Raw genomic sequence first — 25,808 nt, forward strand, 5'->3', positions numbered from 1 at the left:
TCATAACTCTGAGCCAGATATACCTGCTGAGAAAGAAAAGTTGAAGTTATTTACAGAGCACATTAAAAAGCAACATCCAATGGCCAAATGGCTGTACATCAAAAGTAAAGACGCAACTAGAAAGAAACACTTACTAATAAAAGCATTAAAAGATTAAAATTAAACTCTCATACTGAATTGAAAGCCATTGAAAATAAATGTGTTTTAAGATGAGATTTACAAACAGCAAGAGTTGAAGCCTGACTTCTGTGCAGAGGCAGCTGGTTCCACAGTTTAGGAGCCAGATCTGAAGCCCGATCGCCTTTGTTTACCAGCCTCGGACATGGGACACATAAAAACCGATGATCAACAGATCTGAATGATCTGGAGGGCACATAAAGCAGCTAGAGGTCGGACAGATGCACAGATACCTCACTATCAAGAGCCTTATAGTTCAACAGTGAAACTTTTAATTCTATCCTAAAACAGACAGAGAGCCAATGAAGGGAAGCTATAACAAGAGTTCATGTTCATGCTCTCTTGTTTGTGTTAAAGGATGAGCTGCAGCGTTCTGGACCAACTGCAGCTGTGAGATACAGATACAAATATCACCATCATATAAAGTGAGTCGCTCTTTCAAAGTTCTTAAAAGTTAAAGATTCCACCTTAGATAAAAGCCTCAACTTACAAAAATATCTCTTTACTACAGATCAAATCTGTCCTCAAAATTCATCTGAATCAAGTAACAACGTCATATATTTACACAGAGAGAATGAAGAGTAAAGAAAGAAAAATAGAGGGAAGTAATTTAGACATCAGTGCATCATGGGATGCCTCCAGCAGTCTATGGAAACTTGAGTGGGTGGCTATGGGGTCCATCAAGCCAGCCTTAACTAGGAAAGTTTGAATCTAAAGTTAAAAGTAGAGAGAGTTTCTGCTGAGCTGGTTTCACAGAGAGGGGTCTGATAACTGAAGGTTCTGCCTCCCATTCTTCTTTTATAACCTCTGGGAACCACAAATAAACCGGCAGTCTGAGAGCGAAGTGCTCTGTTGGGAAACTCTGGAACTATTAGATATTAAAGATAAAATGGGTCATGGTTTTATGTTAGGAGAAGAATTTCAATTCTATTCTGGACTTAACATGGAGCCGATGAAGACAAGCTAAAATTGAAAAAATATGATCTCTGAATTAATTTATGTATTTTCTAAACATTGTTCTCCTTTAAGTAATTATTTATGAAGTCTAGATAGATTAAATAAAAGTGTCTAACTGTGACTGTTATTCAGTGCAAACTTTCTTTAGTTCACACAATAAACACTTCTGAGTCTGTCTCAAATAAAAGGTTAATATTTTAACATGTGCATATTTGATTTTTTTTTAATCAAATTTGACAGTTTCTGGTGAATTTTTGAGAATAGATTTTAAAAACAAAAAGTAGTCAATGTTTTAAACAGGAAGGTGGTTGAGAAAAAGTGGAGCCGGATTTGATTTGATGAGATGATTATAACCATTTTAAAGATAATTAGTAAAACTTTATTGAACTGGTTTCATTTGTCTCAGTCATATGTTTTTTGACTGCAACAGCAGACTGAACAGTATCTTTCGGAGGGTCATCCAGCTGCAGGTGAAGCCAGGAGATCAATGCAGGCCACAAAACAACAGCGATGGAAGCAAAGCCACATAGCTGCTGCAGCTCACCTTCCTCACCAGCAGTCACACTCTCACCATCTACAACACCAGCTTAATCAGCATATTTTTGTGTTCTTTCAGTGTTGGAGAGGAAAATGTCCACTCGCCAGAGCAGAGAAGAGCTCATCAAGAAAGGACTCCTGAAGGAGGTTTACGAGAAAGATGGAGGTCACAACAGAGGTGATGAAGAACATGCTAAACTAAAATGTTAGATATTGAATTGCTTTAGCTGGTTTATTTAATTACTGTAGTTTGATCTCATTAATTTAGTTCTCATAAGGCTTTCTTCAGCATTTATACAGCTTTTTTCTGTCATGTCTAAAATATTCAACACTTCCAGTCTGCAGCAATGTTGAGTGATAAGTTATTATTATTATTATTATTATTATTATCATTATTATTATTATTGAATAGTAATATTCCACTTTTCTAACTCCAAGACAACACATTGCTCATAAAAAAAAACTAACCTTGTTAACAAGCCAAAACAAATCCATACAATATAATTCAAAGCTAAATCATCCATCAGTGCTGTGTATGGACACTTTAAATCTGCTGAGCACCACCCACAGTCTCAGAAATGTGAGCAGATAACTTGCATTATCTGCTCGAAACATTAAAGGCTCTACATCAGGGATCCCCAACGCCGTTCCTTAAGGCCCACTGTCCTGCAGACATTCAATGTTTTCCTGCTTCAACACACCTGACTCAAATGAATGGCTCATTAGCAGACTTGTGCAGAGCTTGTCAGAGAGCTGTTTAATTTAAATCAGGTGTGTTGCAGCAGGGAAACATTGAATGTCTGCAGGATAGTGGGCCTCGAGGACCAGGGTTGGGGACCACTGCTCTACAGCTAATGTGCATGAATTGTGAGAGTCTAATAAAATGTGAATCTAGGGTAATCTTAGCTTTTTAGCTTTTTTGGCTGCTATAACAGCAAATACACAAACATGCCAAACAGCAGATGTTAAATGCAAGAGGAACTGTATTGTATATGGATAATGTATTCACTGTTTATGCACCTGCTCGTGGTCGGCAGAGTGGATGAGCAGCCATTAGCAGCTCCCATTCAGATGCGCTAGCTGCCCCCAGTCTACTAGCCACCCGGCTGCTAGACTAACCAGCAGCAACGTGGCCTGACAGTCTGGCTGCGTAAGCCTGATGTTCTGATAGTTTCAAAAGCAGCTCAAAGTGAATAAATTACCAATTTGTTTTTCAATTTCAACTTGCATACAACGTTCTATGATTTAGCTCTTTGGTTAAAGAAGTTGCCATAGCTTAGCATAGCATAGCATAGCATAGCAGAGTATAAGTAAACATGAAAAATGAAAAAAAAAGAAGTGTTTTTTGTTTTGTTTTGTTTTTTATTAAAGGAAGCCAAAGAGTGCTTAACCTAACCGACATTATTTTTGTTACCAGGAATTAAGGAATTTATTAGTGCTTTTTTCCCCTCATTCAGTGAAAGAGGATGGGTAGTAGTAGAAGTATTATGGTGGTAGTGGTAGTAGTAGTAGTAGTAGTAGTAGTGTTAATTTGGTTGCAACTTGCAACATTGACACTGAATGTAAGAAGGTAAAAATGTGACACATTTTCTTGTTTATTTGCATTAAATGATCAAAATTACTTTTGTATTTCTTGTAAATTGTTCTGAATCTTAGCTTTCTTTGTTGACTCTCCACATATTTACACTTTCAGTAGATTGCTCATCGCCGGCTCTTCGGGAGGAGGTAAAGATGGAGAATGGTCGCTCCCCGGTGCTAGGCGCCAGTCTTTCAGAGTCTGAAGGTGCTGAGATGATGGAGGGAGCGGCAGCAGTTGTAGGTAGGCAGCAGAGCTTCAGCACTTGCTAATTCTTCACTTATTTTATAGATTGTAGTCTCTCACTGCTTTTATATTAAATTTTTCCATAGGACCACTGGAGTTTCAAATGTCAAGTGATGGCACATGTCAACAACCCAGCCCGGCTCCACCCACAAAAGCATCTACACTATATCCGACTGATGTCACTGAATCAACCATCTCCAGACCTCCAACGCTACACAAACAACCTCCCGCTCTACCACCCAAACCTTTCAGCAGGTTACCGAACCACATCACAGGTAAGCTTGTCTCAGCGCATGCTCATTTTTCTGCGTGTGCACACTATTACATCATTTCCTCCCTCTCACACAGATGGCGCCCCCGTGAAGTTGCCATGTATGTCAGTTAAGTTGTCTCCTCCTCTACCTCCAAAGAAGCTCATGATCTCAGTACCTGCAGGGGGTATGGAGCCCTCCTCACTCACCTTCCAGAAGTGCCCCGCCCCTCCAAGCCACGCTCCAATGGGAGGGCACTCGCTGCAGTACGGGACGCTGCCCGTTCCCCTGCATCCGCCCAGCCGAATCATAGAGGAGCTCAACAAGACCCTAGCCCTTACCATGCAGAGATTTGAGAGGTGAGAATGACACCACTACAGGGCTCAGTTTCTCTTTAAAGGTCAACAAATATATTCTTGGTCATTAAATAATTATTTATTTATTTGATTAACTTAGAAATTAGCTACATGATCATCTTTGTTTAAGTTTTGGACAGCTGCCATCATGCCTCACCTGTAGTTTGGAAGTTGCTGGTAATGCCAGACCTAATAACCCTGCAGCAGCATCAAAATAGCTGGAATCAATGTTTATTTCAGAACTTAGCATAATCTCTGAGGCCATGCTTAAATTTTAGCATTGTTTTTGAATGTGAAGATGAAATTGCATGATATTTACTCTGCAACTGCTAGATCTTAAAGTGGCTGATAATTCTCAGAACCTCTCAGAAGCATTTTGGATCAGCTGGAGGCTTTTCAGAACAGTTTTTGGGACAGAACAATAATGGGGATCTGAAAGGAACAAATGCTGCATGGAACAGTTTCCCTGCATCACTCAGACAGGATGTTCCTCATTTTGATGTAATGCATGATATTAACATTGGTTAACATTATGCAGGTGACTCCATGTCGCTACATGCAATTTAGGCTGATGGTGTAATCTCATTAAATGGAAATAGTGAAAAACCATGAATGTGAAAAGAATTATATGATTAGTTGTTGACTAATCATTGGTTGTGGCTTTGAATTGTTTAATCCATAAGCTGAATAAAATCTTATTTTAAAATACTAATTTAAAAGTGGTTTTATATTTAGATAAATAACTTGAACCAGTAGCTTTGTTTTTTATTTATTAATATAAACAATGAAAATAATTTAATGTTTAATGGTTTCTGTTTAATTTGCCTGCCAATCAGTTTGCCAAATATTAGTGACTTAACTGGTCTGTTTGTAGAGTGTATATAACCTTTAAAACCTTAAATCTTTACTTTTTATTTATACTAAAGATTTATTTTTCAGCTGTTGTTCTGTCCACTTTGTAGAATTTGAAAATGGTTTTTCATCAGCCATGGTCCCCTACTTTGGATTAAATCCATGTCCTTAACTTCCCTCCATCTTGACCAGCAGTGTGTCTGAGGGGAAATTACTGCCTGTCGAGTTGACTGAGTTACTCGTCTGTGTCCAGCTTCACATACACATATTATATACAGCTGTGACCATGACCTTTGTTGTGTTTGTCTTTCCTCTGGAACTTTCAGTGTTTAGATCTGAGGCTAGATTACCAAAAACACACCTCTGACCTTTGAACTCTCTCATCAACATGCAGCTCTATGATGCACACCGTGCCCACGGTGATGTTCGATTGCGACGACAACAAGGAGAACCTTCCAAATGAGGCAGATTATGAGGACTTGCCAGGCATGTATAAAGATGAGGAGGAGGAGGAGGATGAAGAGGAAGACGAGGAAGAAGATGATGAGGAGGAAGAGGGTGATGAGGAAGAGGAAGAAGATGAAGATGATACACTGCTTACAAGTAAGACCAATTGATGCTGGAATAATCATTTTCTTTGCCTACGAAAGGGTTTTTGAAACTCTACAACTCACCTCAGGTGCTCCTGATGATTGTCTGCTGTGTTTTCTTAGAGGCTTTAGGATGTTTACTGTCTTTACAGGTGTAGCAGCTGGTTGTCTGGTTTTTCTGTTTGGGTTTGATTGCACATTTGTTTGTGGTTGTTTGTTTTTTATTTTTTATTCCTCTCGTTTTCCTTCTCATCACTCTTCCTTTCTCTCCCCTGGTCACCATCTCCCTTCTGTTGTTCCTCCAGTCCAGCAATTATATGTAAATTTAGCAATAAACAGATTAAAAAAATAATAATAATAAAATTAATTAATATTTTTAGGATTCAGTGGAAGCCTCATATCCAAAAGGTTGTTCTCTGTTGGCTTTAATTTGGTCTCCAAAAACTTTAAGGATGTGCTCAAGTTAACTTGCTGAAATGTCACACAAAGCAAACTGCTCTTTTTAACTGTCAGTTGTTTTTATTTTGAGGAGAGCTATGTCTCATTGCGCAGACATGGGACTGTTTACAGCACTGTTGCTATAAACTTCAGCAATCAAATCAAACTTTATTTATAACGTGCCTTTCATGCCAAAGGCAACACAAAGTTCTTTACATGATAAAAAACAGTTCATGCATTATTAAAATAAGCCTTCACACACCAAAATAGATAACATAGCAATTTAAAAACACACTCATTATAGACTTTTTCCACACACATGCATACACACACAAACAAAGCAGTTGCCCCCATCACACCCCACCTCCTACCTCGAGTGCAGGACCCCCAGCCACCCAGACAAGGGTGATCACCACGACAACAAGCCCCATACCGAGCAGTCAAAACGCCCAGCGTTAAATAATGTGCTAAAAAAAAGTAATAAAGTAAAATTTAAAAAATAACAAAAAAAATCTAATCATATAAAATAAATTAAGATCAAATAAAATGAAGTTAAAAGCTAAGCTAAAAGGTGGGTCTTGAGCCTCTTTTTAAAAGCATCACCAGTCTATAAATACCACAGCTCCTCTGGTTAGAGCAGAGCCCCACGTCCGTTTGCCTCTGCTGGGTAAAGTGAAGGGAGATGACCCTGAAGCTAGCTGCAGCTTCAGCCAGGTGGAATCACCTCACGTCCGTTTGGTGGTGGCAGCAGGAAAGTTCAACAGCGACAGTGGAGGCTAAAGACCAAAGCAGCACGATTACTAAACTCTCACAGAAAGATTGCTTCAGGAGCAAAAGACCAGACGGAAAGACAAACAGGTTTTGTTGTATCTGAATGCTCCTGGGGGCGTGGTGTTTCGTTCGCATGGCAAAGCAGAGAGAAGCTGCAGTCTCTTGATGCTACCAGCCCAGGTTCAGTCCCGGTATCTCTGACCCACTTTCTCATCTACCTGCTGTTCAAGGACACTACAGCCCACACAATGTTAAAAATAAAACAAAATAAAAACTCCCATGTATGGAGCACACACACTATACAATAAACATTTTACATGCATTTTAAAATTCCCCTATGGAGATTAATTATTTTTCATTTCAATATTAGTGATGACACGACTAATGGACTAATAAGTTTTAATTGTATTACTAGTTGACTTCAAGAATCACTTAAAATGCCAATCCCTATTAGAAATATATCTGGAGGTCTAAAGGTGAAAATACATTAGGCCTGGAAATTAAACAAGCAGAGCAATGTGATTTGTTAAGATCGTCATGCTATATTTGCAACCCTGGACAAAAAAATGATGGAATCAGCACTCCTGAAAGGTGTTCATTCAGCTTTTATCGTTAGCAAAGAAAATAAAACAAGTCAAATACGACAAATTTCTTTAATTTAAAAGCTGGACATTCTGGCTCCAGAGACTATAGAATTTAGGGAGAATTTTTCGTTTGTTTTCCAAGGTGAAAATGGAATATAAATTCTTCATTAATCAGGTTCCAATTTTCAGTGACAGTTCGGCATGTTTGCAGGATGGAGCTTTTTCATGTCTTTCTTTCTGTTTCCACCATCATTTTCACTCAGAGCTGCAGACTGTTTGTTCTGCATTCATTTAGCTGTCTTTTCTAAAAAGGTTGTATTGCTTTTTGTTCTGTTTCAAGATGGATCATCATCATCTTGACAAATGACTTCATCAACATCAAACCTGCTGCTTCTCGCTACTTTTGTTCATGCTTTTCTTTGTGTTGCTGATGTTTTGGTGGCTGTGATTCATGATTTTTCCCCCCAGCTTGTCTGTCTTGTTATAGGTGCTCCAGATGATTGTCAGCTTTGTTTTTGTTGTTGCAGATGGTTTTCTGTTTCAGCTGAGGCTGTGTTGTTCTCTTCTGTTTACTCTCTCCTTTCTTTTGCCTCCACCCTCCTTTTCAGGTGCAGCATTAATATGTAAATTCAGCTGTAGACAAAAAAAAAAATAATACTTAATTATCAAGAGGGGCCTTATGTCCATAAAACTCCTCTTGGCAAAGTAAATTTGTTTGGTACAACACAGCAGCCAGACCATCATTCTGCTTGCTATGATGCTGGACAGGACAAGAACAAACATACTTTTGACTGAAAGAATGAGAAAAGTCCACCTCTTCGTTTACTGTGGAAGCTACTAGGCATGAGGGGGGTACACCCTGGACAGGCCACCGGTTTATCGCAGCTCCTCTGGTCCTTTACCTGAATTTAACTTCATACCATCCATGTTTGGAGAAGTTTGCTCACTTTCTTCAGGTAGTCATTTTTTACGTTTCACTGTAGCAGAACCAAACTGAAGGATCATCATCAGTTTCCTCAGCAAAGCAACTTTTAATGAATTGGGTTTATATGAAGACAATTATTTTGAATTGGACTAATGCGGACTATAATGAATGGGATTTGATTGGATTGCAGTGAATTGGATTGAATTAGATTAGAATTGGATTGGATTGCCTCAAGCGCCTTGAGATGACTGTGTCGTGAATCAGAGCTATACCAATAAAGCTAGTTGAATTGAATTAATCTCCTTGCCTCATGCAGATTTATGATTCATTGCTATCATCCCAAACACCCAGTTCATGATGGATTCTCTTTAGCCAAATGTAATTTTGTTATAAAATTGTATGTTTTGTTATGCATATGCAATTTTTAGTTTACTTTCAGACTTACTGTATGTTTCCCTGATACAGCCTTCCCATTTTCTTTGTACACACTCCAAAGTTTAGACCAGCTGACTGGAAACTGGTGACATCTTTCCCCACACTCCCTGTTGAAATGACATTTTTTACATTTTTACCTGGCAGCTCTGTAGTTGGGCCACGTTTCCTGTCAAAATCAGTCATATAATGACCTCTGCACGCGCTCTCTTTTTAACTGTAGACTCAATGGCTTTTTTTTTTTTGTATTTTATTTCAAACTAAAATTTAAAAAAACAAACAAACCAAAAAAGGGAACATTTACCACACAGAATCAAAGCTTTTTGTCCATAATAATTTAGATATTAAAACTTTCATAGCATTTAATAAGGATGGAAGGCATATAATAAACCAAAAATCACAATAATGAGAATAACAGACAATATACAGTTTCCAAAAAGTCTCATTGACTTGCTCATACCTTTTAATTGTATATTTTTTATATATTTTTTTAAAATCTACTTATTGTTTGATGTTTTCATGTCCTCACTGCAGCTATTCCTTGATTGAACCCTTCAGAGTTACAATGAAATCTGGCGTTTGTTTTCTCCCTCAACTGGAAATTGGATACTGTTTGGCAGGTTCTAGGTTTGCTTTAGAAAAACCTTTGAAACAATATCCCCAAAATATGAATAATAACTACAAAATGGTGTCAAATACAAACCAGTTAAACTTGTCCCAGTCAGTTTAAGTCACAGATCACTGCATCCTGGATCTGAGTTGTGACGGTATCCATCCATTTCTCCTGAAGGCACGCTGGCCATGAAGGTTTTACGAAAAGACTCTCTGGCCCTCAAGTTGAGCAACCGTCCGTCAAAGCGGGAGCTGGAGGAGAAGAACATCCTTCCAATGCAGTCAGACCAAGAACGGCTCGAATCTCGACAGCAAACGGCCACCAAACTGACCAGGTGAGCACCAGATTAACTAATTCACACACACCCCACACCATTTCAGTCACGTGAGCTGGGATAGACGTGAGAAAAATACAAGGTTGAGGCTTTGTGTTGTATCATTACTGACAAGGTGAGTCAATGTTTAGTTTGATCCAGAAAAAATAAACCAACATGAAGAAAATCTGTTTTTATGAATGTATAATGCATCTGGTTAAGCGCAGCATCACTACTATATCTATGTATCTCCTCCATCACCTCATACCAGCTTTGCTTTCATTGACGTGTCGCCATGTTGTCTTCTACTGGAGAAAATATTTTCTTCCATCTGATCTTTGAACCCCACCTCTGTTGCAGTTTTTCTGTTTTGGCAGTTTTTTTTTAAAATTATGCTTCAATCTCCCTCCTGTTCTGACCATCACCTGTGCCAGCATCACATTGCCTCTGAGTCTGTGCCTACAGCCTCTAAAGTCCCAAAATCCACCCTCATAAAAATGGCATTACATGCACTGTCAGCTAGTCTGTCCACAGGACTAAAATGTCTTGTGTAAGATTTTGGGGCGCATTAAAGACAAGCTGAAAACATGCAGAGACATTAAATTTATGTGTAAACAGATTTAAATTTCCCTTTTCTCAGGCGGTTGAGTCAGAGGCCAACAGCAGAGGAGCTTGAACAGAGAAACATCTTGAAACGTAAGACAATTTTCTGACAATTGGAAGCAAAAAGAGGCACATGTGCGTCACAGTTTGTGTGATTGTGCGCTTTCTGTTGTTCCGTCTAGCTCGAAATGATCAGGAGGAGCAGGAGGAGAAGAGAGAGATCAAGAGACACTTGTCGAAAAAGGTAAGGCGGAGAAGAAACTGATTAGGAAGCACATCTGTCTTAATTTTGGATTGAAATATGAGCATGGTTACCATGGCAACTTGACTCCCACCCTTCAAATTGCAACCCTCTGAAAGGATGATAGTATCAGTGGTTACATCACTGTGTTATTCTGTGTGTGCTTGTTCAGCTGCATTTGCTGGGTCATAAAACACAGTCCATCATACTTGTTGGGACCAAAACACTTACTCTGACAGGTTTAAATTGGTTTTTGATGGTCAGATTTGGTTTTAGAGGGTACAGAGATATGACATGCACTGTCTCAGAGAAAGATTTTCAGTGAATGGTCATATTGGGGCCATTTCTGTAGCTGTTCACTGGGACAACAGCTGCTGCCAAAGCAATACTGAGACGTGAATTATATTTTATTGATACATGACCCAGTTTAAGCTAAAGCCACTATTTCACTGCAGAAAAAAATATTCAAAACTCCTTTTTTTCCTTTAATGTATTTTTATGTTGTATTTAACATTAAAGGGATAGTGCACCCAAAAATGTGTTTTTTGAGCAGTAAACTACCTATACTGTTGATACTGTTTTGTGGGTAAAAAATGGCTCATAACGCCCTCTACAAGGCAAAACCAGGTTTTTTTTGTGACATAGAACCATATCTACAACACACAAAAATTTTAAAAACCACAGCCGCTCCCTCCAGATGCAAACAGACAGGTCCTTGCATAGAAAACCACGCCCACCAATGCATATGAAGGCATGTGAACTTTTATGGTGTAGATTTACTAGTTTCAGACTTCTATTCTTTCACAGAGTTTCTCATGGAATATTCCTGCAATGGGACGGATTTATGCTTTTGAGGGGTGTAAAAGTAACACCGGACTTTATTCTTTACCTGCTGATCCTCATCTGGTGACAGACAGCAGCTCAGGACCACCTTGTTCTTGTGTAGCTGAGGGGATTCTGGAGGGGAAAGTCTTCCACATCAGAGGCCGCTCTGTAGCGTAGCTGCTTTGTGAATCTCACTTTGCATCTTGCCAGTGAGCTGAGCTGCTGTCTGTCAGTCATTTCTGCCCGTGTGTCCTGACCCGCCCACTCTCCGCTCCCTGATCCCCCCACACCTCCCACTCCAACCCTTGCAGTTTCAGGCATTTTTCAAATTCAACAGTGGGTGAAGTTACACTTTAAATGTTAAATTTCTCTTTAAATATACAAATATTCATGTGTAACCTACAGCAGTGGTTCTCAATCTTTTTCTACAAGGCTCCTCTTTGGAGGAGTTAAAATTCCAAACCCAACCGCCCCTATAAAACACACGTAGTAGGCACAGGAAAATGAAGCCATATCCCCGAAACTGTTGATTATCATTTAGTGTCGCTGAATCCCTGGATCCAGTAATCTTGTAGAAGTTTATGCAGAAAATTTGTTGTAATTTGATGACAACTGGCAACACTCCTTTAATTCCATCCTCCAGCTCAGCCAGAGGCCCACAGTGGAGGAGCTGAGGGAGGCGAAGATCCTCATCCGCTTTAGTGACTATGTGGAGGTCGCCGAGGCTCAGGACTACGATAGGAGAGCAGACAAGCCATGGACTCGGCTAACAGCTGCTGATAAGGTTCATTTAACCCCCCCCACACACAACAAAACTAAAGAATATTTGATTCACACTGGAATCTGTCTCATACACTGTTTGAATTTGTCGTGTTTCACAGGCTGCCATTAGAAAAGAGCTGAATGAGTTTAAAAGCACAGAGATGGAGGTGCACGAGTCGAGCCGTCATCTGACCAGGTAAGATAAATATGCAGGATTTGTCCTCAGGGTGGTGCCACAATGAAGGCCCTGTTTTATTTATTTATTCTCCCTCTGACAGTTTCAGACTTCGCTGCAGTTTTAATCGATTCAGGCTTAACTCCCTCCGCTGTTTCCATGCTGTGCGCCTGTCGGATTGTTAAGAACATAATTACGAGCAGCCAAGTGTGAAAACTTCTAATCACCCTCCCAGTTGTTGGGTGACTGCTGTGCACGAGGAGCTGCATACGTGTCACAATGCTGCAGAATCACTAATTCTGAAAAGTTAGTGTATTTTTAACCCTTAATTACCAAAGATGCCATACGTCAATGACAATCAACAGTTACTTGAACCTGAGCTGATAAGGAAGATGAAGCAAACAAAGAGGAGACATAAGTCCTCCTTACATTACCTGATCAAGAAAAATGGCTTTCCTCAACAGCTTGTTTTTAAGTGTTACTCAAGCATGACCCGTTAATCTGATCCATATGTGCTGCAGCAGGAAACATCCAAAACCTGCAGGCCAGTGGCCCCTCAGGGACCAACTTTGGACACCCCTGCTTTATACAGTGTGTGGCAGTTTGTCTCAAGTGTTGAAATCTACTGGATTCCCTCAGATTGGGTGTGTTAACAGTGTTGCGCCCATATTAAATTATTTATGGAATCGTTTCGAGGAAACACACCAGATTTATTATATTCAGTTATGAAAAATCTGATTAACGCACCTGAATTTCCCCTATACAGCGATATCTTTGTGTTTGTAGACCTCTTTATCTGACTTATTTAGGTTTTTTATTTGCGCATGTGCTGCATCGCGTCTGTCTTTTCCGCATCCAACGTTAAAAATATGGAAGCGTCATAACGTGAGCGTAACTCATTAAGAAAAACAATGGCTTGCAGCAGCGGGAAGTCAGAGTATAAACAGTAAAACATTGATGAGTAGTCTGTTTTGCAGGCTTATTAGCTCTCACATAAGCAGCTAACGCTAAAGCCGTGGGCGCCACCAAGTTCAACAAAATAACCAGAAGTCAGAAAGAAATCCGGTAATGGACTGAAAAATAAAGACAAAGGTTTTACAAATATCACATTTCAGAAGTGCATGTAGAAAGTTCAAATCTGATTATTAAAATGATCTGATTAGTCCAATATTGGATTTTGCTAATCACGTAAATAGCGTCAATGATCATTAAAAAGCAATCCAATCAGTATCCAGTTCCAAACTGTAGCAGGTAGTTCTATAGATAGATATTCTTATAACCCAATCAGATGTGAAGAAGTGGCTCAAAAGGTCTAAGTAATTGTAAGAGGATATAACTCTCCAGCACAGAATGGAATGGTAATTATCCAGTAAGAGAAACATGAAGGCTGAACAGATTAAAAATGCTAACATGTTATTTTTCTAGTAACATCACAAAGAGTTGATCAGGAGGCATTTATTCAGTTGGTTGCTGTGTGAAACTTCACCCTGTACCTTTAAACTCTATAACTTGGTTCTGCAAGGTCAGACCACATTGCTAGCATTTCCTAAAAGTTGCTAATTTTCCTGTTTTAATTTTCTCCCGGAAGGTTTCACCGGCCATAAAAACAACTCCGTCACACCTCGTCCACATTTTTCTACTCCGACAGAAGTCTCAAGTGTTCAGACTGCTACCTGCTGCCCTCCGACTGCTAACCAGCGTCAACTTCAACCCGACAAGTTGACCTCAAGTGAGTTTGAGCCATCGCAGGACATGAGAGCAAAAACTTTCAGATGGATTAAACTCTGGACTGCTGTGTCCCCACAGTGGGAATTTTACAGACTTCTTGATATTCAAAAGCTTTTAATTGTCATTTTTTTATGATGAAGAGGTGGTGATGTTTACTTTGCTGCACTTCTGGTTTTGAATAAGGCTACAGGAGGTCGCACACACACAATCTGTGCCAATTTCATTTAGGGAAATGGTTGGAGATGGGTATTTATTTTATTTTACTCCTTACTATTGTGTTCTGGCGTCATCTCTGCCAGGCAGGTGCATGTTTATTTTCCACAGATGACACTGAAATAACCATGTTCGTTGTCAGAGGAATTGAAATATTTGCAACACTGTATGCTGTTGTAGGCAGCTGAAACTAAAGCCAAACTCATAAAATCAAAGTTTTCATAAAAATTAACTGCAGAAATATAATTACTAAACATTTTCACATCAGTTTACTGAGCAATAATTTCAGATTCTCTCATTAATTGTCCATCCGTTTATGGGCTGCATTCAAGAGCCCAAACAGTTAAGTTTCCCATTTTAAACCAAAGCAACTTGACTTGTTGTGGCCCTTGAACGCATCCCAGAGTGACAGCCATCAAGAGTTCAGTAACCCACTGTGTCACCGTGCCTACAGTATTGTTTACAGGGATTTCAAAGTTGCCAAATGATCTTATTTAAAAACAAAATATTACCTGTAGACAGTAAAATGTCACTGAACTCTGCTAAATAACAACAAAGTACTTTTTTTGTATTTCATTGTTTATTGTTTGAGGTCAGCCTTTTACAGAAAATATGAAAACCTTGCCACCTTAATTTTTTTTTATTGTTTACAGTTCAAATTGGATCCATGAACTAGCAGTCGTGATCATATTGAGAATTTGTTGCTCAGTATGTGTCACAACTGGTGTGTCTGTGTGTATGCTTGTATACAAGAGTCAGCGATGATGCTGTCGCTTGTACGTAAAAAGGTGTTTTGAGAGAAATATTCTCAGAATTCTAGGAGGATGTACATAAACTAAAAGGAGTTTTTGTAAACAGAAAAACTGCATGTGAGTATTAATTTATTGTGTCTTCTATGATGTATGCAGTTTCTTAAAGAAAGAAACTTATTAAAAATAATAAGTTTGTGCTTCTTTGTCTTCTTCTGTGGGGAAACTTCCACACATTGTGATCCGCATCACATCTGTCGTGCCACCTCCAGTCTCTTACCGACTAAAGTGTGTCATATTCTCAGAGGAAAGCTGGAATATGAAGAGTGGCTCCCACATCCCTGGGCTTATTAAAAGTGGCCAGTGATGAGTTTCCAGTTCATTCATGCAGAGACAAAGCCCCATGGATGGTGAACGCTGCAGGCTCTAGGGGGAGGTGAGATTAAGTCCTGGTGGATTCTGGGGAAGTATCTGCCTCATCTGTGTCCATGTGGCTACACAGCATGAATAGGGTTGCCACAATACTTGTGCCACAGGTCGATGGCTTTCGTCACAATAGCGTCTGTGTTTTCCTGCGGTATCTAGATGGGATGGGTGGAAATCAGCAACAATATTGTAAGGATGCTGTCAAACTGTTTAATTCACTCAGTTTCTAACAATCATCTGTTTCTGCTTACCCAATCTTTTTAAACAGTTCAATATTGTAAGAAGTGTTAAAGCTATTTGCAGCACAATCAACATTTCTTTAATCCCAAACAGTCATACTGCCTTGTATTATTTTAAAATAGTCATAAGCACTACTTCTTCAGACTTTCTGAAGGCCTTTTTAAAGTTTTTCTTTGGACATTTTCTGCCTTTTCACTTGTTTTCAGTCCAGTCTTGTACCTGACCATCTCCAGAGAAATATGCTTTTTTTTGATGAAGCCAACTACTGTAACACTGACCAATGAATTATAAAAACATACCAAGACTCCTAACTCAAGGGATGAGCCAGTGTTGACACTGTGCGTAACAGTCAACTTAGCAAAGAACTGATTTTAAATTACAGTGGTGTGAAAAAGTGTCCTGATTTCCTATTTTTCCAGCATGTTTGTCACACTTAAATGTTTCAGAAACAGATTTAAATTAGTCAAAGACAACATGTTAACACAAAATGCAGGTTTTAAATTAAGGTTTTTATTATTAAGGGAGAAAAACAATCCAAACCTACATGGCTCTTTGTGAAAAAGTGAAATAAACCTAATATCTGGTTGGACCACCCTGCAAACAAGGGTTTGCCATAACTTGCAGTGCGTTTTTTTACAGCACTGTGGAGGAATTTTGATCTCACCTGTGCGGAATTGTTTAATTCAGCCACATTGGGAGGGTTTTTGTGCATGAACTGTCTTTTTAATGTCATGCCACAGCATCTCAATAGGATTCAGACCAGGACTTTGACTAGGCCACTACAAAGTCTTCATTTTGTTTTTCTTCAGTCATTCAGAGGCAGACTTGCTGGTGTGTTTTGAAACATTGTCCTGCTGCAGAACTCAGGTTGATTAGGTGTGATGAACCTCAGTTAAGTTATACTTTAACAAGAAGGACAATCACTTTCTCACACAGGGCCATGTAGGTTTGGATTTTTCTCCCTTAATAAAAACCTTTATTTAAAAACTGCGTTTTGTGTTTACCTGTGTTGTCTTTTACTAATATTTAAATTTGTTTGATGATCTGAAACATTAAAGTGTAACAAACATGCAAGAAAATAAGAAATCAGGAAGGGGGGGAGGGGCTCTTTGTTACTAGCAAGTTGTCACAGAGAAGCATAATTTGTTCCCATTTCCTAATTTGCATCTCTGGAAAACATTTATGTTAACACAGTTTAACAGACAGAAAATAGGATTTTAGCAGCAACAAGTTAATTCCCAAAGAGCTGTTGGCTAAAAATCGGCATATCTCAGCATGGTGTGCAGTATGTCCTTAAAACATGAGGAAACTTGAAAAGGAGGACAAAGAAATTAACTACAACAAAGGATCTGAAATTTAAGTCATTAAGAAGCAGGAACAAATCCAGCAAAACAACCCAGACCTTCAGGCGATCTATCTACTGTTAGCCTAAACATCATCACAAACTGTCTCCATGGAAACGTGGCTGTCAAGAAGTCATAAGGGAAACAGGGAGAAAAGGCTGAGGTATGTCTAAACATTACTGAAAAAGTGTAGGATCATCTGGACAGAGAACGGAACAAAATGCAGAAACATCCAAAGAGGAGTTTTGGAAAGTCCTTCAGGAAGCCTGGAGAACTATTCAAAGAAAGCTTATCTAAGAAGGGTTAGACTGTTTAGGAATAAAGCTGCTCAGACCAAATATTCACTGTCAAGATCACTGGAATTGTTTTGCCTTATTTGCAGCTATTTTTGCATGTTTCTGGCATAAATAAATTTAAAAAAAATGGGAGTCACTGAAGACTTTTGCACAGAACTGAAAATCTGTTTAAGTAAAATGACGAACGTTAAGCTTCATCGTTATCTTTATTATTTTATCATAATAACGATAAAGTGCCATCATCTACTCACATTAGACAGGAACTTGACCACACCATCTGGCTGGTTGATGCCCATCAATATGATCTTGTAGCTAAGGAGGATTTCCAGGGCCACAAACACCAGGATCTTACAGGAGCCGCTGATCACCTTGTCCCACACCCTAAAGATAGTTTCCAAGACAGAGTCCAAAAACTTTAATATAACCTTTTGTTTTTTATTTTACAGTTTGTTTTTTTTTAAATGAGGGTTTTAAAAAAAACGTGCTGCATGGAAACAAATTCCGAGAAAAAATAATACAGTGATACTATTACCAGTACAGTAATTCTAATATAGAGTTTAGAGTGTAAACTACAGGTTTAATGCTAACTAAGTCCACAATGAAATGTTAATATACTAGAACTGCTTTTTTCTGCACTTTGGATGTGTTCAGGTGTATATCTAAGGCCTTATAAGTTGCCTTACCAATAAGACAATTATAGATGTGCAACACAACATGTTGTGTGGTCTTTACTGCACAGTGGCTCCATCATGAACAGTGAGCTGACCTCTGCAGGCTTGATTCAGGCAGGCAGCCGGCGAAGCAGCGTCTGAACCAGAGGCCGTACGGCAGCTGGGCCAGCGCACCGCTGTTTTTCAAATGGTTCAGCAGACGAGGCTCCTCCTGACTCAGATAATGCTCCAGGCTCTTTGGCTGCATCAACACAGAACAGTGAGAAGCTGAACAAGAAGAAACAAAGTCTTAATTCATAGACACACATTAAAAGAAAAGAGAAAATCATCAAAAGTCTTGAATCTCAAGAACTTTTACACTGATGCAGCCAACGTTTTAAAAACTAAATTTACACCATGATTCCTGATGTGCTGTTACAGTCGTGATTCTACGCAGCAGCGTTAAACCGGACTTTCATAACTTAAGCTATGTGCAGTAGCAAGAAACTATGCATGGATTTGTTCAAGCGGATATATGAACCTGCTTCCTTTTATCAATACGTGACATTATGGAAATAACTGCGAAGCGCGCCGAGCTCTTCTCTATGATGACAGTTTGCCATTAACCCTTGAACAGCCAGCTCTACCAACAAGTAGAGCAAATCTTTCAGTCTATAATGAATTTTTATTAAAATGATGGAAATAAACCTGCCTGAACACCTCTACTACTTGTTTTGTGTATGTAATGCACAAAGGAAGTGTTTATTATTTCATTACTGATCCAAACTTTGACCATTTTACTACTGTGACTATTATTAACTATCGTTTCAAGCATTGGCTAAAAAATATTATTATTGTCCAAAGGAGAAGAAAAAAATGTTAAGAAATACTTTTCTCTTGCCTTTTTTCCTTCGTGTGAACTTTAAAGACCTAAACATAAATATGATTGATGTAGAGGCTCTTGAATCATTATTTTAATCATTATTTGTTCATCTTTGGAACATTAAGGTACTTTTTCAACAATGTTTTTTGAATAAAACTTAAAGATTATGGACCAAGAAATAATTCAAAAATATAATCATTATTATTTTATTAGTTTTGTTAAAAAGACCATTTTATTTACTAATTATTTTTAAAAATCTTTTTGGTGCTGTAAACAGCTGCAGCTGAGTCGGCAGATGACTCCAGTTTGAGGATCATTTCTTTATTACCTCTACGGCATCCTTTATTCTAGGCAGCATCTCCAAACACCCAATCAACCTACTAAACGCAGCAACCTTTGCTTTGGTTGTGAATCTAGAATTTTGATTTCCAAATTAAACGCGTTTCCTTTTCTTTACTCCAGCAAGCTTCTCAACTTTATATTCAGTGACTGTACTTCTCCTTAGCTGCTGCTTTCTCTGCCATGTCTGATGCTTTGTGGTGTTTCAGCCTTGTACAGTTTAACAGCAGCTTTGTTTCCAAGAAAAGAAACTTTCCAATATTAACCCCGATTAAGACCTTAGACTGCTATGTAAACAGCATTTTCTGTCTTCTGTCTGCATTTTCTGATCTCAGTTGCATCATAGAGATATCTATACACTTTAATACTCCTGCTAAGCATTTCAAACATATGGAAGTTACCAGCTGCTCAACATTACATGCAGCTATGACAGGACCTGACAAAAGCTGATGCTCAAAATGAAATCCACATGCTCTGGTAAACCTTCCCCTTTCCCTGCATAAATCTACAAAAACAAGACCTGTGTTTAACTGATTAACTTGCTTTGTTTTTTACAGATTATAACAAACAAAATTTCAGGACAAACAGAAGAAACTTTGTTATTGTTAACTAATCCATTATACCCACTAAACAAGCACAGCTTTGTTTGGGATCAAGTCTTTTAACAGTTATTTTTCATTCCAAATATGTAGCATCACATCCCACCTGGCTCCTTGATAATTTATCTAATGGTTTATTAAACCTTTGTAAAAGGGGAACAACCAGTAATTTCATTCAAACATACAGTATAAGCCAACTTCTGCAGACTGGACAAGTTCCACAACTAAAACAAACTACTTACAAAAAGAATCCGAATCAGAATAATTTATTTTGCCAAGTCTGCACGTACAAACAAGGAATTTGACTCTGGTGAATTTATTGAGGATATTCAAGTTTTGGGTAAAAAAAAATGACAGAAAATGTAAAATGTTCATGCTACACTGATATATCATAAATGTAATGTAACTATAATTTCCCTCAGGGATTATTAAAGTATTTTCATTACATGTGTGACATTTAAGTGGAATCCTGCAGCGGTAATTCCTTCTGTCAAACTATTAAAACAAAGGCTTAAAAAAGTGGTGATGTCTCCGTAGCTTGTCATGTGTTAGGTGTTGTCTTGGTCTGATGATGTTGAAATGTGAACAGTATGATGGAGAGAATTGTTTAAGCATGAGCTGACATAGAACAAGAACATTAATTCAAATACTTACTTTGGGTTTTTTGTGTTTGTTTTTATGGTAAATCACCCTGTAAGAGAAGTAAGTGCTTAAACACTGAACAGTTGTGCATTCAAAAGTTTGGAGAAAGTTAAATTAAGTTCATCTGCAAAGGTTTTAGTGCATTTTAGGTACATTCTGATATTGTACAAAAAGCATTGCATGTACGAACTTGCTGATTTTCATCTCAAGCACTTGTTGGGAACGTGAAGTTGTGGCTCAGCGATAACAAGAAAAAAAACATAAGGAACTCAGTTTTTTACCATTATATAACCAGTATCTTGGTTTAATAGATCTGTGCTAAAGAATATCCTAAATGCAGCTCAACTTACAGGAGGCTTTTCATCTTTTAATCCTCTTTAATTTGTTAAGGAAAGATTAAAGCTCTGAAAAATGTCCAGTAAGTTGACCATATAGTCTTGTTTGTCTTTGTGTTAGTCCTGTGATCAACTGACAGTGTGTCCAGGCTCCAGCCCCCCGCCCACATCCCTGCCCAGCACTGGATGGATGGAAGCTAATCATGCTTGTTCTGTTGAACTAAACATTTTAAGGTTAACAAGTTCAGCTCAGCTACAAAACTTTTTTTTCTTTACAGGAACACTTACAAGGTGTGGCATCGAATCCCCGAACTTTGTGTGAAACTGATTGATGAAACACTTAATCAGCCAATAGCAGTCGACAGGATCATCAACAATCTCTTCCATGGCTCGGCTGATGGAGAGAAAGTCTTCATTTTCTTCATCCTGAAAAACAAAAACAATAAATCAATATCATATAAGAGAAGCAAAGAAATAACAGACTTTAATGAATGACTAATATATCCAATAATTGAGTCTGTAACAGTGAAATTAATTTACCTAGTTTTCAGAAAATGACGTGTCAAAGTTTTTAAAGTTTCACTTCTTTAAGCAAGAAATGTAGAAACTTTTGTGCCACAAATATAACTTTTACACAAAACTTTCCACAGATGTTCACAGTCTATAGAGTGCAAACTTTTAGTCTTTTAATTGATGTAAACAAATTCTGATTTGAACCTTTACAATTAAAAGAATGAGCAGCTGTGGACGATTAAGACACTTACCATTGCCAAATCCAAGTCTGTGTGGCTTCCTTGAGCAATTACAGACACAAATGCATCCAATTAGCTGGTTAATGTTCTCATAATGGCTGTAATTGATGCGCTGACATAAATCTTTTAAAAGATTTGGGCTCCAGTTGTCCATAATTTATATGGAAGGACTGACATGCTGCTAATCTTAAGCAAGCGCAGCTTTAATTACAGAAACCTCAATAAGGCAGCAACTAACCCATGATTTACAGTCAGGTTCATATATATTTAGACGCTGACACATGTTTTGTTATTTTACTTGTTTACCCAAACATATTCAAGATAGTTATCTAATCAATATGGGCTTAAAGTGCAGACTATCAGCTTTAATTTGAGAGTATTCACATCCAATTTGGAGGAAAAGTTTAGGAATTACAGCTCTTTAATATGTAGCTGCCTCTTTTTCAAGGAGCCTAAAGTAATTGGACAATTAACTCTAAAGCTATTTCATGGGCTGTTCCCTCATTAATCCATTATCAATCAAGCAGGTAAAAGATCTGGAGCAGATTTCAGGCGTAGCATTTGCATTTAGAAGCTGTTGCTGTGAACCCACAACATGCAGTAAAAGGAGTTCTCAAGAGAGACTATCGGAGAGATATGTGGACAAATTGCATCGTAAGGCTGGAAATTCAAAATGACCTGGACGTCCATGAAAGACAACAGAGGTGGATGTTTGCAGGATCTTTTCCATAATTATGAAAAACCCTTTCACAACATCCACCCAAATGTAGGACACTCTCAAAAAAGCAGGCATATCAATATCTAAATCTACCATAAATAGAAGAATTAATTAGAACTAATACAGAGGGTTCACCACAAGGTTTAAACCATTAACCAGCCTCAAGCATAGAAAGTCCAGATTTAGACTTTACCAGAAAGCCTCTAAAACTGACTCAGCTCTGGACAGCATTCTTTGGACAAATGAAACTCAGATCAACCTGTACTAGAATTATGGGGGGAAAAAGGTAAAAAAAAAAAAAAAAAAGACTGGGACCAGCTTGTGATCCAAAGTACAGCATATCTTCTGTAAAACATGGTGTAGGCAGTTAAATGTCATGAGCCTGCATACCTTCCAACAGCTCTGGGTCACTGCTGTTTATTGATAATGTGACAGCAGACATAAGCCGCTTAATGAAATCTGAAGTTATAGAGAATTAATTTCTGCTCAGATTCAGCTGATCGGATGTCCCGTCACAGTACAGATAGAACAATGATCCAAAACATACTGCAAAGGCCGGCAAGGAGTTTTTTTAGGGCAAAGATGTGGAATATTCTACAACGGCTAAATCCATCATCAGATCTCAACATGACTGACCATGAACTTACTTAAGACAAACGTTATCTAAAATGTTAATGTGGATAGTTTTAATTGTGTAACACTTTCTGTTGTTTACTGGCCAAATCGATGTCTGCATGTATAAATGTGCTATCATTGGTGTATTTTGACCTCTGCTAATGATCTGACACATTCTCGTAAGTGAAGAATTTTAGATTTGTTCATACATATGACGAGTAAGCCAGTAGGGTAGCACCATCACAGTCTGCCATCTTGAAACTACAGCCGCCAGCAAGGGACAAATAGCACCAACTACGTGTTTTCCCTGCAAGCCAGCACACAGTGAGAGGCGGGAGTAGAAGATAAGATAAATGAGAGCAGCTTACTACCCCGGCAAGGTGGAACATTTGTTAAATTGTTATTCACAAAAATGCAGGACCATGAATATGCTGCAGTGATTTTCACCATCGCGAAAAATGGGTAAAAGGGGGCTAAAAGGCAGCGTGGCCAGAGGATACAAAAAGGATAAAAACAAAAAGGAAACACATCAGGCTAGCCTTCCCCGGGTAGAAGGAGATCAAGAGGGAGAAAGATTTTAAAAGGGATGCTGAAGTTGCCAGCTTACTCCTCGACAAGTTAGTCATCGGTAGTGCATTAAATGAGCCTAGAGATAACTTTTTTCATTCGGTTTTGTTAGACAGCGCTGCTCGTTATCATGGGCACATAACAGTAATTTCTGCAATACGTGTTTGAGAAAGTGAGACGCTAGAATGTTCTACGCGTTAGACACATTTCCAACGTTGGATGGCAGTAATTCTTACACAATGTCCCTTTAATAAAAGAACAGTCTTTTATCTAAATGGAAGATGATAATTATCATGTCCAAACTTTTTCTTTGTTATCTTCTCATTTGGTATATCAGTTTCCATTAGCAGCTGAGCATCTACATGATCTAATATCTGAGACATGACGGTACCACGTTTTTCATCTTACCGGGGGTAGGGTCTCAGAGCACCGTGGGAGGACCTGACTCTCCAGCTGGAACATGCGCAGGTACATGTGGGTGGAAGGTGTGGAAGGGTTGATGTACCTCATCACCTCCAACGCCTCCACGATATCCTGGTACTGCTCCTTCCGGTAGCCTCCAACCAAAGTATGAGAGTCACTGTGGGGAGGTAGGATGCCTGCACGAATCATAAGAATCAGGGTACAGAGACACAGGACAGTTTTCAGAAACAAAGTTTATATGAGCATATGTTTTTATTTGCAGAAATATTCCAATAATGACATGTAAAGAGCATTTTCTGGTCACTTTAAACTGAAGAAGGTAATATTCAGAGTAGGCAATAACAATTTTAAGTATTGCACTAAAACGTTTTACTAACTATTCAAGAATTCAGTTTTGTTTGACACCAACTGTTAATTTTACTAATTTCCTTGATATTTTCTGCACTGTTTAGGTTGCCAAATTTGAGGTAGGTGACAGCATCTTTCATGTTTCATGTGCGTGACTGTGTGCATGTGTTTCTTACCCAACAGCACCTTCCATACATGGATCCTGTACATGGAGGGGAGGGGGAACCTCTGACTGAAGGTGCTCAACTTTTCTAGATCTACAAGAGAGTAAACTTCTTCTATTATTTCATTACATGCGGTGGACTCTAGTAGTGACAGACCTCCTTTTAAAAAGGGCCACATTTTGTTGTTAACCTGGAAATAAGATGGAAGTTTGAGTTTTTAGAGCGATCTATAAAATAAAATGGCATACTGGTAAATAAAATAAAGAAAAAAACACTTAATATTCTTTAAAACTGAGGCATTGAGTGTTTCTTTTAAACATGTTAAAGTATCTTGTTTAGTCTGATCAGGTGTGGAAGCCCATAAATGACTTTTTTTATTATAGAAAACTAAAAATACAGACAAATATTTTACTAAAAATCTGTGAAATGACAAGTTAGCCATCAAATTAAAATTTTCTCTCAAACACTGATGTGACTGGTGATTTTGGCTTTTAAGCAATGGTAATTTTCTTGGTTTCTATTAAAGCAAGAAACATGGTGGATTACGATGTATGAATTTATGGGATCTTGACGTTTGATATGTTCTTAGGAAGATTTAATGTAAATAAATGACCTACTAACGCCAATCAGTCCCCTCTGTAATGAATGTTTTTATTGTAATACATATCACGTTCAGCTTTAATACAACATCAACGCCACAAATGACCGTTTTCGTTGCATTAAAATATTACATACCCAGTGGATTATCCTTGAGCAGTATTTCCAGTGATTTCTTCTCCTCCACTCCTCTAAAACCCACTTTCTCGTAATATGCAGAGCGGAAGTTTCTCTGAGGGTCGTCAGCCATGACGTGACCTATACCTATACATATTAAAACAACCGTCCATTATGATTTATCCACATTTTAGAGTGATAGACAGTTTTCACATCACAGAAAAGTAGCTTAATGAGACAACTGGTGCATAATGGGAAACTTTAGTTGAGGTCAGTAAGGTTACAAATGACCCCAACTGGAAAATGTTAATATACCGATGAGCAGCGTCTTACCTTAATGTAATTTACAACGTTTCCAGTTCGTAGTCGTTGTCTCTCTGAGTTACTTCTGGTTGCTGCATAACTTCAGGTTAAACACGCTAACATTAGCTTAGCCCGGTAAACTGAAAATCTCTCAATAATTGATGCTGTCAATTTATTCTGTGTAATATGGTTTACGGCTACACTGTATTTAGAAGGAAACTGCCAAGGTAGCAGTACATCCTGATAAGCTAAAATGAATCTAAACGTTCAGCTACATGCTAACTGTGTCTACCAAACAACTTCCGGGTGACTCGTTCAAAATAAAAAAGTGAAATCTTTTAGTTGCAACTAATAACATCACAGCTACTTTTTAAATTTTTTTTTACTTCCCCAGATAAATAGATCTATTGAAAATCAATATACAAAAATAACCTGAAACGTCCATTGTTGGCCTCAACGCGCTACTCACAGCTTCCATGAATAAAAAGTTAAAACACTGTTATTTTGAAGGCGATTGACAGTTTGAAGGAAATCCTG

General features: G+C 38.3%; 2 protein-coding genes and 1 long non-coding RNA gene across 5 annotated transcripts in view; 1 reads left to right on the plus strand and 2 right to left on the minus strand.

The window, feature by feature from the left end:
* phactr1 (phosphatase and actin regulator 1) overlaps positions 1-15,112 on the plus strand; it is a 43,572-nt gene extending 28,460 nt beyond the window's left edge. For 2 of the 3 annotated variants that reach the window (XM_042006195.1, XM_042006193.1), the window contains exons 3-13: positions 1,751-1,849; positions 3,365-3,490; positions 3,580-3,768; positions 3,842-4,103; positions 5,347-5,555; positions 9,483-9,639; positions 10,259-10,314; positions 10,404-10,465; positions 11,931-12,071; positions 12,169-12,245; positions 13,813-15,112. In XM_042006195.1, coding sequence (XP_041862129.1) covers positions 1,751-1,849; positions 3,365-3,490; positions 3,580-3,768; positions 3,842-4,103; positions 5,347-5,555; positions 9,483-9,639; positions 10,259-10,314; positions 10,404-10,465; positions 11,931-12,071; positions 12,169-12,245; positions 13,813-13,828 — 1,394 coding nt within the window. In that variant the 3' untranslated portion in view covers positions 13,829-15,112. The remainder of the gene's footprint in view (positions 1-1,750; positions 1,850-3,364; positions 3,491-3,579; positions 3,769-3,841; positions 4,104-5,346; positions 5,556-9,482; positions 9,640-10,258; positions 10,315-10,403; positions 10,466-11,930; positions 12,072-12,168; positions 12,246-13,812) is intronic. The other variant, XM_042006194.1, reaches the window with a different exon arrangement.
* On the minus strand, positions 7,800-9,471 carry LOC121653018. Its single transcript, XR_006012727.1, has 2 exons — positions 9,396-9,471; positions 7,800-7,968 (listed from the first exon to the last, which is right to left on the minus strand). It is a non-coding gene; the product is annotated as an uncharacterized LOC121653018 (long non-coding RNA).
* tbc1d7 (TBC1 domain family, member 7) lies at positions 15,075-25,473 on the minus strand. The gene is made up of 8 exons (XM_042006196.1): positions 25,302-25,473; positions 24,990-25,115; positions 24,267-24,347; positions 23,728-23,918; positions 20,956-21,093; positions 17,986-18,131; positions 17,471-17,600; positions 15,075-15,495 (listed from the first exon to the last, which is right to left on the minus strand). The coding sequence occupies exons 2-8, from the start codon at positions 25,099-25,101 to the stop codon at positions 15,409-15,411; spliced, it is 885 nt and encodes a 294-aa protein (XP_041862130.1). The 5' UTR covers positions 25,102-25,115; positions 25,302-25,473; the 3' UTR covers positions 15,075-15,408.
* Positions 25,474-25,808: the final 335 nt, after the last annotated feature.

This window comes from Melanotaenia boesemani, chromosome 14, assembly GCF_017639745.1.
Source record: "Melanotaenia boesemani isolate fMelBoe1 chromosome 14, fMelBoe1.pri, whole genome shotgun sequence".
Classification (NCBI taxonomy): Eukaryota; Metazoa; Chordata; class Actinopteri; order Atheriniformes; family Melanotaeniidae; genus Melanotaenia; species Melanotaenia boesemani.

Bases quoted from the DNA above. Each gene is read 5' to 3' on its own strand.
- tbc1d7 (XM_042006196.1), bottom strand. From the start codon at position 25,101: ATGGCTGACGACCCTCAGAGAAACTTCCGCTCTGCATATTACGAGAAA. The intron at 18,132-20,955 runs GTAAGTGTTCCT...GTGTTGATGCAG, and splicing joins GGGATTCGATGCCACACCTT to CCAAAGAGCCTGGAGCATTA. The intron at 17,601-17,985 runs GTCAGCTCACTG...AACTATCTTTAG, and splicing joins CCTGAATCAAGCCTGCAGAG to GGTGTGGGACAAGGTGATCA.